At 38.9% G+C, this 15,338-nt stretch overlaps 1 protein-coding gene across 1 annotated transcript in view; it reads left to right on the top strand.

The window, feature by feature from the left end:
• The window catches only part of LOC113109999 (RNA-binding protein Musashi homolog 2-like), a 158,880-nt gene that overhangs the window by 109,713 nt on the left and 33,829 nt on the right, over positions 1-15,338 (top strand). Inside the window, exon 8 of the mRNA XM_026273967.1 lies at positions 10,294-10,376. Within this exon, the coding sequence (XP_026129752.1) occupies positions 10,294-10,376 (83 nt within the window). The remainder of the gene's footprint in view (positions 1-10,293; positions 10,377-15,338) is intronic.

Below are 15,338 nucleotides of genomic sequence, written 5' to 3' on the forward strand. Positions count from 1 at the left end.
AAAAAGTTGAATATAGAGTCAAATAAAACTTTTCAAGTCGGTAAGGTTTTTTTTTTGGTTACATTTTATTTTGTTTCTTTGTTACCGTGTAATTAAACGATTAAGTAAAACTTTTGCTTAAGAAAGTTTTGCCATTGCAGAAATAAATACCTTTTAAAATATTTTTAAATCTAAAACAGTTATTTTAACAGTTATTTTTGAATAGCTGTGTATATCATTATTTATCAAACAATATTATTAACAAACAAAAAAAGAAAAACACTCACTGTTCCTAATTGAAACCGCATTTACCTCATTGAAAAGTACTTGAATGCTATACAATACTAAAACTTGAACAAAGGAGTGTTTATTCGTTTTTACGGTGTTAACATTTGTTGGGACCATTGAATCTCCAAAGGCAGTGTGGAATGAACCAGTGAGAGATTTATTTATTTATTCCTGTCTTCTCTGCCGGTGAAGAAAAGAGTGTGATCCCTGACAGAGCTGGCATTTAAAGCCTACACACACACACACACACACACACACACCGGCACTGAAGTCACTCGAGTGATCTCACATTTCCATCTCTCACACCGCAGATCTCTCACTGTCAGTAATGTGCTTCATACGAGACTGCAGGAGAATCTCAGACTGAACATGAATATCTCGCTCGGTCGTATGTCAGAGCTTTTGTTACTTCTCATGATTACGAGAAAACATCGTATTGTTTGGCCCTTGTGTTGTTTGCTTTTATAAGTATCATAAGTTCTGTGTGTAACTCGGAGGCCATAATGTGTGTATACGTGTGATGCGCTGACTAATCTCGATACGCGAGAGGCAGATCGGTTTAAATGAATAAAATAGACTATGTAAGAGAGACGGAGCTTTGTGGCAGAGTTGATTCCTCCTGGCCACATCCCAGACACTCTGCTGAGCGGCACGCTGGAGCATCTCCCAATTCCAGGCCTCCGCATTTTGATTAATCCAGCGAATTATACCAATTACACTCCACCGGGGATCCGAAAAAACCCAGTGAGCTGTGAATTCAAACAACCAGTGGCATCCCATCGGTCTCCTAGGCTGGCTCCGCTCAGCTCTGGTCATCCCAAATGGAATTAATTTAGGTTTTCTTGCTCTAATCGTCGGTATTGTTTAGTACGAGACAGACTGATGTAAACTAACGACTCTTAAATACTATTGCTTCCTTTTATCTGTGTCAGAGGTTCATCTCTGCGTCTCCCTCGAACAAACACGAGTGCCAGCACCGATATTCTTCATTACAGATGAACTGATCCATTGTGTGCCTTTTAAAAGCTACGGTGCGCGCACACACACAGAGTGTAGTCTGAGTGCCCACCAAAAGCCTAATTAAGTTTAATCAATGCTACTTTATGTTGAGCGCGCATGCGATTCACTTTAAATGTTCAGCGCCGTCTGATTCATCTGGAGGGCTGCTCCTGCTCAGTGCTTTTCAAAAGCACCATTGAAATTCTAATGCAATTACAGAAAGACTGAATGCACAGATGGAGTATTCTGCTCTTCCTTAGTTTTTTTCTCTCCTATTTTCTCCACTTCCCTCTTTTTATTCTCATCTCTTCTCCACTTGTCACAACCTCTCTCTTTTTTCAGCTGTCTCCTCTTTCTGTCTTTTCTCCACTATGTCGCATTATCTCATATTCCCTTCTTCTTGTCTTTGACTTCATTTTATTTTCTTGTGTTCTTTTTATTGCCTCTTGTTATCATCTCTCCTCTCCCCTCTTCTCATTGTCTCATCACTCTCTCTTCTTTTTTTCACTCCCCTCCTCTTATTCTCATCACTTCTCCCCTTGTCTCATTCTATTGTCTCAAATCTTCTCAATTTCTCCTCACATCTGCTTATTTCCTCTGCTCTTCATCTGCTCTTCTGGTCCTCCCCTCCCTTCCTCTATCCTCTTTTCCCCATCTCCTCTCTTCTCCCCTCTTTCTCTCATTTGATTTCTTCTCACGCAAGGCTCCAATTCTCTCCTCTTATTCTCATTCATTCTCTTCTGCTATTCATAGCCTCTAAAATATCATCAACTAATATGCAGTGAATCCTCTCTCTGTTCATCATCTCCCTTCTGTAAAAGCGTTAATTTATTACATATTGTGTTTTATTTAAATCAGCCTCTCATCTCAGATGAATAAACATGCTGGATATCTGTAGCTGCCGGCGACCTTCACAAAAGCTGTGCATTCAAAAGAGTCTCCAGCCCAAAAGAACCTCATCAGAACTGTGAATGTGCATTTGGCGAGGAGCCCGACCATTCCACATTCTTTTAAGGATGCCTATATTTGTCTTTGTGCTGTAGAGGAATGGCAGTGTCAGATGGGGAATCTGTGTGGTCTGGGACATGCGGGAGAGGGTTTTGCTCTCAGGAGAGTCAATCTTGTAGAATCGGAGTTGGAAATCAAAGGCACATCATGCAGCAGAGGAAATGGCATTTTCATAAACATATGTTTGACTGTGTGCTAGTCTAATAGCAGGGACATTCACTTCCTCACAGAAACATCACTACCGTACATTCACCATTAGTAAATGTAGAATATACAGTTACAGAGCTGCTACTGAGATATAATTTCTGCTACTTTCCCTCATTTTCGTTTCCCTCCTTTCTTCTCTCGTGCTCATGCTCTTGGGAAGGGGACTTGCTCAAATGAGAGGTAGGGCCATGTGTGTCTGGAAGTAGGACACAGGAATAGATGGCCTGTGCTGTTAGCTGACCTACATTGAGACACAGACAAAATAGTTTCCTAGAATTCTGTGAGGCACCTCACCTGCAGAACATACACACATTTGCATTTTGCTTTTGCATTCATGACCCTGACAGATGCTTTCTTAGCAGACGATTCTAAATCCTATGCACACCTATACTTACATACTTACATTATATTACATTATTTTTTTATTTTTAAGCATTGAATATTGTTGTCCACTACATTTTGATTTTACCTATACGTTTAGTGGCAAATATAAGATAATAGTGTTAGATTAATTTTGTTTTCAAAAAATTGCATTCATCTTACTTTTTAATCTACTCTCAGCCTTAGGGTACATACATTCATATATACAAGTGTTATATCTGTAAATGTCATCAATTTTATGAGGTATTGCAAGGTGGTCTGGTCTTAAGCCTTAAGAAAGACCTTTGAAAGTGTTTGTAATATGCTCATTTTGTCATATGCATAGATAAAGAATAAGTTTCTCATTTCCTTCAGTGTGTGTCATTATTTCCTTTATACAGTTATTCATTATACAAACTGAGCTCAAGCCACCTTTTAAGATGGTCCAAGTTCAATTTACTTAAAAATTAATTTGCAGCACTCATTTTTGTCACTCTTTCAAACCCCTGAAACTGTCACGTTCAACCATGTAGCTTTCAGTGAGAGAATCTGGAACATGCTGATTCAAACTGGCAGTATGGAAAGTAAAGATAAACTACATTAATCATTAAATTAATAGGAAATTTGCAAGCAGGTTGGCCACACACACAAGCACACATTTCCTGAAAGCAAGGCATACAGTAAATAAGTAGTGAAGCAGCTAGGTTTTACCTTTCCATCCTCCACCACCCTAGATACACAAAAACACGCATCTGCGTATACGTAAAATACAGTAGTTTATCCCATGAATGACATTTTGTATTGATTTTAAACATCATATACTGACTGAACCACTGCTCAAAACAAGCATCGGTGTGAAACAGGACAATGTCTTGTTGGTGGGTGTCTGGGTTTGTGTGTATGCGTTGAGTAAACGTCTCTGGAAGCTGTTATTTATCTACGTTCTGATCTGAGCTGATGCAGCTATCCTCTTTTAATGGCTTGGATTCACTGGAGGGTTTTCAGGTGAAAAAACACCCAAGGCTTTCTCTCTCTGTCTCTCTCTCTCTCCTTTTAATTGGCTGTAGGGGCCACAGGTCTGATGTTGATGAAGTCAATGGAGCCGACGGCCAAAAGCACAGTTAATACTCTCAGGCTGTTAGGGGTTAGAGGAGCTCATCGCAGAGGATTCCTCGGAAAACATCGCAGGGATTTATTTGAGCCCCATTGCTTTGATTTGTGCTTTTGTTTTTATTAATGAAACAGTCGTTACATGCCAGAGTAACAACACTGATAAATCATCTGACTCGCTCTCTCTTTCTCATAGTAATTGGGCTCTTTCGACATCCTCAGACAAAACACTCGTTACGTCAGCGTTTGGTTCTGAATGGAACTGTCTGCTGCCACGTTATTAATTTATATCTGCAGCCGTTTTCTGCTCCTCCTCAGAAGATGCTCACTCTGTTTTTGTCTTATTTATTTCCTACAGTGCTGTGGCTGCCTGTCTTCTGGATTAGATTGACAGAGAGGGTCATGGGTGTTATTTAGCAGCACATGTCAATCTGATACACGTGTAGGTCATGTACCTCCAGATCTGCTGGTGACCACCGCTGCTTGCTATTTCTCAGGACTAGGACTAGGACCAGGCTTTCTCTAATCGGTTGCACAGCAGGCTGTTAGTGTAAACAGGTTTTAAAGGTTTATCCAGAGATTGTATATTTAATAGTTCATGTTAATTTCACCTATTTTTGTAGTTTTATATCACTTTTTAAGTGAGAATTAATGACTACAAAGATACAAGATAGATAAAAACACTATAACATTTAATCTTTAGCAAATCTCAAAAATATTAAACTTTAAAAATATATACTTTCATACTCAAGTTATATTACACAAGCATGAATTCTGAAAGACTGAACATCAGCACAGATGTTATGCGGTCTGTAGCCACAGTAAAAGACAGTATTTGTTTCTGAATTAATCATTTTCTTCATTAAATATTTGAGCTAAATTTAGTTGATTCTTTGACGTTCACTGATCTTCCTAAAACAGTAGGCGAAATGTTCCCAGATAACCTACTTCTGGTAAGATTTTGAAGAGTGCATTACTTATAGAAAAAATGAAGTGCCTGCCCAAAGTATTTGATTTAGGCAGTTTTTGATGAATTGAATGAGTGAGTGCTTCAGTGATTTATTCCTAAAGACTTGTTTAATTCCTGAATGAATCAGTGTTTGAATGATTTGTTTTTGTGAACGATTCAATGACACACTCATAAACTTGTTTTGTTCCAGAATGGCTCAAGTGTTTAGAACAAATAGTTTGTGTGAATGATTTAATGACTCACTCAAAAAGAACAGTCACTTATTTCGTTCATGAATAAGAAATTAGTGTTGTTTAGTGAATTCCTTGATTAATTGACTGATAAACACAGTTACTTGTTGCCGTCTTCTGGCATTACACTAGCTGGGTTTCCATTCAAAGTTGCGAATTTAACTTATGTGCAAAATTGGAATATCGCACAAAACATTTGTGAACAGGCAGCGTTTCCATCCAACAAGTCCGAGAACAAAATCGTCACTTCTTGATTAACTGGCTATACATAACTAAGAAAAGTATGAAAAGCTACTGAATATAACAATTTTACTATATAATAAATTACTTGAAGATTAGAATATGCAGAAGAAACGCAATGAATGCGCTTATTGCTTTCGGAGGTCGTTTAACAGTTCTGGGAGGCAACTAAACAGAAATGCTTTGATGACAGGCTTTCCTCGAGCATTTCCGAGTGACCATAACAACATTTCAGATGCTGTGGAAAGATTGGTCCGCTGGTTAGTCAGGATTTAGCGCAAAGTCACATGACTTTTTCAATTAGCTTGGAGGAATTTATTCACAAAATGCATTTCCATCTCCCGTTATTCGCATTAACCCTTTTTCGCACAAGTCAAAAACTACCTCAAGCGAGCGTAAAAATGTATTTGCGAATTAATACATTTTTATTCAAAATTCAGCATTTCCATCACTCGATTCGGATGCGATACTTTAAAATGCGCATAAAAGCAGGGTGATGGAAACCCAGCTAATGTAACCATCAGAAAGAGTCACTGCGCAACTACAGAAAAACGGGCCAATTATATTCAAGGACTGGACTTAAGTGTTGAATACTTGACATTATAATGTTCTGATGCCTAAATTCACTCTTAATCTTTAACTGTTTAATTTTTATTTAGAATTGTTTTAATAACAAACAGCAGTCTGTAATTTTGCTTATGGTTCTTGATCAGGAGCTGAACCAGACATTAATCTGGCTTTGTAAGACTATGCATACAGTAAACAAATGTCCTCCTGCGTTAGTGTGTGTGTGGTTCAGAAGGCAACCCAACACCACTTCTGCTCTGTCCTCAGTGCTGTTGACCCCTCAGTCCTGCAGTATATGACCTCCATGATTCCTGCTGCGCTCACCCCCCAGGGCCTCTTCAGCACAGCAGATGGCTAAAGCAACAGCCATCCACGGTTATTAAGACCAACAGTGTCCCTGCGGCTCTAAGGACAATCAACACCTCTCTCTCTTTCTCTTCACAACTTTCTCTTCACCTTAGACAATCTGCTTTGACTCCAGCACTCCGTGTCCGCTGGTGCAGGTGGTAAGAGGTGTTAGCAGCCATTTTCAGAGCACCGCTCCGACTAAAACGCATCTCACACTTGCTATCTGAGAGCAATCAGCCCACGTTCATCTTCCTCTCTCAGGTTACCAGGTTTCCTCCTCGCCACACAGCACTAAATCCATTAAAATGCGAAATCAATGAGACATTAAGTGATCTTTGCATAAAAGCAGATTGTGCTGCTGGCGGTTAGATGTATTTAAAGTAGAGCATGTCAGAGAGAAAGTTCCAGAAGACCATAATTTGCTCGCTTAAGATGAGGCAGAGAGAAAGTGGCAGCAGATAAAGTTCATGCGCTGTCAGACTCCATTTGAAAATGTAGACTCTCTCTCCCTCATCTGGGGATTTTTAAATTGAGCTTGATGCTAAACAGCCCCCCAAGAACATTTACAGAAACACACGTAAGTTGGCCAGTGTGCTCATTAAGATACGAAAGAGCTGACATCTGTTAAAGCACATCAGAGTGACGCTCAAAAACACACACTCGACATGACTAATAGCAAGAGTTTACTGTAAGTATAGTCAGATGGCAGAGAGTAATCTAATAAACACTGCTATGGAGGTATGGAGATCCATTACACACACAAGATGATCTGTCTTATATTACACTGCATGGGGAGAAATCATTAGCATCCTGTTGGAAACATGTGGTGGGCCGTGTCCTCTGTCCTGTTATGAGAGCTACTTAAACCAAAATGACCACAGTCATAGATGAAGTTATAGTTCATGTAAATAACAAATATAATACACAAGTTTAATAAAAATAAAAAAAGAAATACACCAAAAACTAATATCAGGCATTGTAAATTTGTTAAGCGTCACAACCTTACGTACATCACAGTATAAAAATGTGTATGCATTTTGAGATTTGCTAAAGATTATATTTAACAGGGTTATTCAAATATTAGCGTTTAAAAACTATTTGAGTGTTTGATGGCATCTGAAGGTAATCTACATGTAAAATTAGGAGAAAAGGCAGTGCTGTGTTTCTTAACCAAAACTACATGAACACTCACAGAAAACAAATTGTAAAAACTGTAACAATATATAGGCTAAGTAATATTAAACTAATATTAAAATGAGTATTCTATATTGGATATTGGCTAATATATTCATGATGATCTGCTACAATAAAGGTAAAATATATAGAAGTTGAAGTTATCATAAATGTTATTTATCATAAATCTCTGTAAACAACAGCAAAGACATCACTGGAAATGTTTGTAGATTTTGCCGTCACAATTTCCATCCCAAAGTGAGAATTATACTACAAACTAAGTTTAGTTAAGGGATGTCCTGATTACTTGCTCTACACTCTTGATATCTTATTAATACTTGGTGTTGAAAGCATGTTTGTTCTCTCAGGAGGGCAATGAAAATCTGTGCACCTTACTCCTAGAAGTAAAGCCAGCCAGCCAATCAGATTATAGTTGGCCATTTTAAACAGGTTTTTTTAGTGTACAAAATGCATCAGATGATCCAAAACTGAGACTAGCGTCTGCATGTTTGACACTAGAGAGGCTTGTCTTGTTTCGTCCCATAGCAGGATGAGTTTGCATCATCATTAAGTAAAACAGAGACATCAGCCTCAATTCTTTTCCAGATTCTCTCGCATCTGTCTGAACGAATGAAGCTCTGGGAGCCGCCACACCAGGGAATGGAGCGAACGCCACACTCAGCTGAGATGAGCATATGTTTCTTCTCTAAAGTGTTGGCTCTACAGGGTGTGCTGAGACTTGGACGACTCTATGCAGTGTGTGTGTGTGTGTGTGTGTGTGCACATGATAGTGTGTGAAAAGCGAGTGGGTGTTTTGTTAACACAGAGGTCAGACTGTCCCGGAGCCAGAGACTCAGTTATCACAGCACTGCCCCCTCCAGACTCCTGATGGAATTGCAGGATGCACTGAAGCCCGGGAGCTTGTCCAGATTTAGCAGCGCCTGGGTGTTGTGGTCACACTGTGACGTAAGAGTTCTCTAGAGAGCGCAGGTGTATGTGTGTTTCTCCGTCTGAAATCTGCAGTGACAAATGGCTCCTGATGGCTGATTTGTCGGCGGTCTTTTCTTCTTCATTTTCAAGATCACCCTCCAGGCAACAAACACACACACTTCTGCTCTCAATATTAGCAAACTGACAAAAGCTGCTTCTACAAGAACAGAGAGATAGATGTTCAGACCAAAAGCAATTTGGATATTTGAAGCGACATGAGCGAAAGTTCATCGTAATGCAAATGAGCAATGACGTGTGTGATCCGTTTCTTTTAAAGCCGCATACTGCAGTGCAACCAACAGGATGACTTCAGGCCATTCTGCAGTTGGCTGACCTCCTTGCATAAATAATGGGCTATAAATGATCGTCAAACACTATATATTTCAGTCCTTTGAAAAGAGTGTTTCCTCTAGTTCTGAGCATTGTGTGTTTGTGTCGTATGGGCTGTTATCTCCTCATATCTCTGGTGTGTCTACATACTGCTACAGTCTGCCGTGCTTGACCTTTGACCCTTACACTTTTATTCTGACACCCAGCTGACCGCCAGAGGAGAGAATAGCCCTGCGTAGATCTTTCATCTTTCAAAAGGTGGAGATATGAATTAGGGTCAGAACAAAATACAGCTCTGCCTTTGAAAAATGACTCCAGTAGTTTTCTTGTGTGGAAGGCAAGAGATTTGGGGTTGTTTCCTTCTGTATGTGCAGGACATACAAAACAGCTCTGTTTCTCAGCAACTAAAAAACATTTGATTGCTCAGAGCATTTGATGTAGTGCTCAGTTACGTTTCATTTCATGAATTTTAGGAAAAACATTGAAACAATTTTGAAATATATTTTATGCATCATTGTGTGTTTGATACAATAGAAAAAAGTCTTTATTATTTAACTTTTATTTATCTTTATGTACAGTCATTTGTGTTTTCCCACCTCCTCATCATTTAGTTTAGGAATAGCATGCTTCTTAACTGGCAACAGTAGTGTAGGTGTGAGAGTGTACAGTATGAAGAAAGCACATGACTCATTAAAGGTCTGTCTGATCTGTGCTGCACTACACAAATACACAAACACCAGCCATTAGCAGCATCTCAACACACTTTAGCTTTATTTTTTTTTTGCAGTCTCATTCAATCAATCCTCTGCTTTTCTGCGAGTCTCTGTAGCACACAGCTCTTGTGAAATGATCAGAATGGTGTTTGTGTGCGCTGTGCCACTGAAAGAGCATCCTGTCTTTATAAACAAACAGTGAGTAAAGTGTTTATCTTCCTCTCTGGTTGTTTTCCTTTGTGTTCTCACCGTTGGCCTCCTCTTAACACCCAGGAATAGAAAATCATTTCCCTTCGTGAGTCGCAGATTCGGCGGCGGAGAAAAGCGTTTCACTTTCTCTCATTATAATAAAAGCACAGCCAAATCCTTGTTAAGCCTGGATGAGCTGAAAGGGTTAAACTTCTTATTTCATAAATATGAAAAGAAGACAATCCCACGGTCAGAGATGGATTCAGGGATCTCCGGCCCTGCATTTACATTAAAACGGGAGCTTGTTATACGGTGAAATTTCAATGAAGGCACTGCGGAACGCATTTAATGAAATTCAGATGTGGCTCTATGAATCTCATTAACAGTCTTTGTGCTTTTCTGCTGTCCATTTTCCCCCTCATCTGCCCGGTCGTGAGAGAGATTTCATCAGCATCGGCTTTAAAAAAGACAATGTCCGTTCAGATCTGAACTCCCCACGCTCTGTCCTCCGACGGAGGCCGAAATCTGTCGGAGTTTGAGTTCAAGAGGCACACGACTGACTCTTCCTCTGTTTCTGTCTCTCTTTCCGCAGGCTTCGGCTTCGTAACGTTCGAGAATGAAGACATTGTAGAGAAAGTCTGTGAAATTCATTTTCACGAAATCAATAATAAAATGGTAAGTGCTTTGCCCGTTTTCAATTTCTGAAGGTGATTGAGGGATTAATATTTTATTTCCCATTTAGCAGAATCCTAACGGCATGCGGTTGTAAGCGCTTTGAGTGTGTGTAAACAGTGTAAAGTGTTGGGCAGTGGCCAGAAAGCGTGAAATTGTGTGTGTGTGTGTGAGTGAAAACGTTTTGATCAGTCAACAAGAGTCAGAAACTTTCCCCTCTCTCCTTCATTTATAAATGCTTGCATCATGACTGATGAGGCTAAAGAGAGAGAGAGGTAACTGGCACACGGTGAGTTCATTAAATCAGGATTATCACCCCACAGGCCACCCAGTATTGGGCAGAACCAGCAGATGAGCCACCAGTGTTAGCTTTCTGCTTGCAAATAAATGTTTTCCCCTGAAATTAGAGGGAAAATACCTAGTCTCAGCCTCATTCGGGTCACCCATAGACTGTATATGCAACATCTGGTGTGTGTTGCATAGTCACTGGAATTTGTCAGGTTCAAATTTGAAAGAGATTGTGTACATTTCCAGCATTTTTATGAATGATTTTTACTTTTACCCATCTTAAATGTTGCGTAAAATATCTAGATGGCCACAATATTGCTGATAATCCTGGCTATGTGAAACTATTTTAGAACTTTTGTAAACAATTTAATGATTTATTATAAAATTATATATTTTTTCTATTATTAAAATAAGTGTTAATAAACTATACATATTAAACTCATAAAGACATTTATAAAAGTATGGTATAAAAGATTTCGATTTGAAGTTTATATTCCTCATACAGTCCAGAAAATGTGTATCGGTTTCCACAAATATATTTAAAAAAATAAATAAATAAAAATAAAAAATGCCTGTTGTACATTGATAATAAATATTTCTTGAGCAGCAAATCAGCACATAAGAATGATTTCTGAAGGATCATATGTCACTGAAGACTGGAGTAAAGACAGTATTACCGTTTATTTACTATATTTTTGATCAAATAAATGCTGAGCATAAGCATGAGAAAATCTTTCTGACCCCAAACTTTTCAAAAGTAGAGCATAATTAAATCTAATTTAAATAGTCATTTTGTCTGTTTTGAAAAATGCTTCGTACAAATATATGCCTGACTGAGCAGAAGCATGAGTTGATGGGAGGATGTTGTGCATGTAGAGAAAGGGCCCCTGGCTCTGTGCCGCCCCTGCTGGGCTCTGTGCGGTGGTTGACAGGAGCGGTGTGGTGGAAAGGATCGGTTTGGCTGGGGTCTCCTCACACTGATACTCATCCCTGCGCACTGTCCATGCGTATACCCTGGGCTCATGGGACAGCTGTGGGGTAGCACAGAATATCGTACCCTTTAAGATCTTCTTCCGTCACAGACAGTTTGTTCCTGAGCCCAGAGACAGATCCGTGAGCGCAGAGCCATGCGATCGATTTTTCTCTGATAGTCCATCATGTGGTTCTATTGTTCAGAGGGCCTCAGATTTCTGTCCTGATTGTCTCCTGCAGTCCGTTCACTGTGACTGTGTAAGAACAGCATGGACACCATTTAATAGAAGGTAAATAAGTGTAATAGTAGAGTTTGTTGACCAGTGGAGCACACGTGAGATTGAGGCTGTTTTCACACTTGGTGAAACAGAGTATACTGCCATAGGTGAGCGATATGATCAAAATTTGATTTAAAAAAAATCTCTCATTTCTATAATCACACACATTGACTTGATGCGACGTTATAAATATAAAATGTGAATAGGTTATAAACTAAGTTATAAAAAAATAAGTTTCTTTTTTTATAATGTTTGTAGGGATGCAGGGATAGGTATGTTTGTAGGGGAGCATTTTGGATGATTGTCACAACATATAATTATTATCATTAAGTGATTCTTTAAAAAAAATATGATTTATTGGAAAATTGAGACGCCACAATCCTTTAAGCTTCCTGTTCAGACTTTACTTTCCTATAACTAGATGTTATTTACAGCCTGTCGAAGAGAACAGGAGATATGAAGTTCTCCCTGACCCAGAGAAACCTCGTCTCGCACACCAGGTGATGGTGAACCTGTTTGCCTGGCTGAACATCTCATCAGGTGTCCATCTACCACACACGGACAGAGAGATCTCAGAGAGAGAGAGAGGAAGGGGTGAACGAGAGGAGGTTTCTCCATCAATTCACCGGCTTTTTAAGTCTGATGAGTCCTGCTGTCTCTCTTCAGAGCATCAGGGGTTTCTTCTCTTGTTCCTGCAGTCTCTAACTGTCTGACATGCAGCAGCAGCCAAATTATTCTTGTTTATACTTGTTTTGTTCACATAACTATAATTATAGCCATGACTATAAAGATACTATTAGCATCCACACCATCAAATGATAAACACTGTTGATTCTAAAGCACTATTCAGAGGGGACTAGTTTTCTAAACCTCATTTGAGTTTCGATTCTTACCACCTGACGTCTGTGATTTTCATGTACCAATTCGGACGGGACTAGTATCTCCGTGTTTATTACAGAGGTTGGAGGGTCTGATTTGTGCATCTGGGCGTCACAGAGATCACGCGCTCTGTATGCGTGCATTGCATTCATTCAGAATGATTGCCTTAGTATTATTACACAATAAATACTAAATGGCTAGTATAACAAAACCATGTGGTTCCTTTAGTTTAACTTTTTTCCCTTTTTTATTTTATTTTTTTTATTGAATGTAATTAAAACATTATGTAACTGAGTACAGAAATGAACGTGAGTAATCTTACCTGATGCTGATATTACAATAGCCGTTATTAACAGTTTACGTGATCTTTCTCTTGATTTTATTATTATTATTTTATTATTTATTTGCCGCTAAGCAAATATATCAAACATCCACGCGGTAAGAGCATCTACGGTAATTCACGTTGGCCAAAACACACAAGGAAACGCGTTGTGAAATAAAATATCACCGGCAATCACAGACATTCGCATTCGGACGGGATTAGTTTTCTCAGAGGATCATTGAGTTTGCTGAAAAACAGTAGGTAATTTGCTCTAGAATTATCACAGAGGTTGTGTGAGAAAAACACAGACGTGGCAGATTCGGACGGCATTAAAATCACCAAGTAGGTCTGTGAAACACAGATTTCTCTAACGACCCCCTGTAAAACTAGTCTGTCCGAATAGGGCTAAAGTTAATTTTGCCTGCAGCTTTAAATGCTCAAGCTCTTTAAAGCTGGACTCGTTCTGATTGGCTGTCAATGTTTTTAACAGCTCATCTGCTGGAAAAAAATTGTTCTGAAAGAAATTCCAATGATATCCATATTCTTATAAAATTAAAGGGAATATTAAAACTTCTTAGTTATCATCCCTTTGTGTGAATGGGCCATTAGGGGCAGGTAAGTCAGAAATCTGATTTTGTAATAATAGACTGCCACATATTAAACTGGTAAACTTCCTAAAAAAGGGACTCTTTGGTTTCAGTGGATCAGAGGAACCAGTAGTGCCTGTAAATGGACTCATACTGGTTTAAGGGAAGTGCTCGTAGATTTTATTATCCAACATGAATTTTAGATTTTTTATAGTGGAAAATGAGGTGTGAGTTTTATCTGACTCGTCTATTTTGTTCAGGCAGCTGCTGACCAATTATAGCACAGAGAGGAGCAGATTTCAGTTGCTTTTTTCTTCCTCATTTTGTTCTTTTCACAAATGGATTTGGAAATGTTATTCTGAGGCATTGTGCGTCTGATTCTTGATTCTTGTCAGATGGATTTATTTTTTATTAAAAACAAATTTGTAGGAATAATATTCATCTAATACCAGAAAGGCAACATTTTTAGAGGGCCAAAATCATTGACTGAAATAGTGAAATTGAATTAGTTCTGTAGTGGTGCAGTTTGAGCTACAAGAGGTTAATATACTGTATACCTCCATTTAAATGTTTATAATACAACAACAAACTGGAGTAGAAACATAATTATAAAACTAAAATGTTGATATAAAAATGCTTTGTGAAATGTAAGTGTTTGTATACATTTTATTTGAGTGTTGATAGTAAAAAGTAATGGAATTAAAAAAGCAGTAGCAGATTGATGAGACTTGTGAAAACAGCTCTATGCTAAGTGTGTGTGCAGAGATTTTTTTTTATTTTTATCACCTATAGGTCTTAGCTTTAGGGTATGAAGTTTGGGCTTATGAAATATGTCTGTGAGTTTTAAATTTTAAAAAGTTTGAGAAACCCTTTTGAGACCGCAGCAGTGTGTCTGTGTGTGAGCAGATAATGGCCCATGATGTTTATCTCCTAGATGATGTCTGGCTAGATGAGTGCCGTCCAGAATTAGACCTGTTGAAATAGACATGCTGTACAACAGGTTGTCCAAAACACATATCAGTACATCTCTCAGCTGTTGAATTAAAGGAGCTAGTTCATCCAAAAATGCACATTCTGTGCTTGATTTATGCATTATTGAAATTACATGAAAAGAGCAGCATGAACCTTTAATATCTCCTTTTGTGTTCCACAGAAGATAGAAAGTCCATATTGAGCTTCTGTAATTGTCTGTTAAACATGTCACTCATAGGATTAACACCTCCTTCTGTTGTAATTATAATACATTTATATTTACATTTTTATAATATCTCCCACGCCGCATCCTCAGGGCTCAGAGTGTGGAACGAACCTTTTTAGATTTCATTAATTTAGAATGATTATTAAATATCCATCACCGGCCAAATCCAGAAATATCTCATGTATTCAGAGCAGCGCTGATGGCACAGCGAGTTGAACTTCAGCAGAACCGTGCGTGTGTGTGTGTGTCCAGCTGTGCTGAGCAGCATCTGCATGAGTCTCGGTGGGAGATGATCTGCCGTGTGTGTGTTCAGAAGGGCCGAGCAGCACACACACACACTCACACACTCACACACTCCCACACAGATGGACGGGCCCTGGGCAGGCAGACGAGTCGATCAACGCAGAGGACAGATTCAGCCAAGTGCAAATGCATTGTGTT

Source organism: Carassius auratus, chromosome 10 (genome assembly GCF_003368295.1).
Source record: "Carassius auratus strain Wakin chromosome 10, ASM336829v1, whole genome shotgun sequence".
In the NCBI taxonomy this organism is placed as follows: domain Eukaryota; kingdom Metazoa; phylum Chordata; class Actinopteri; order Cypriniformes; family Cyprinidae; genus Carassius; species Carassius auratus.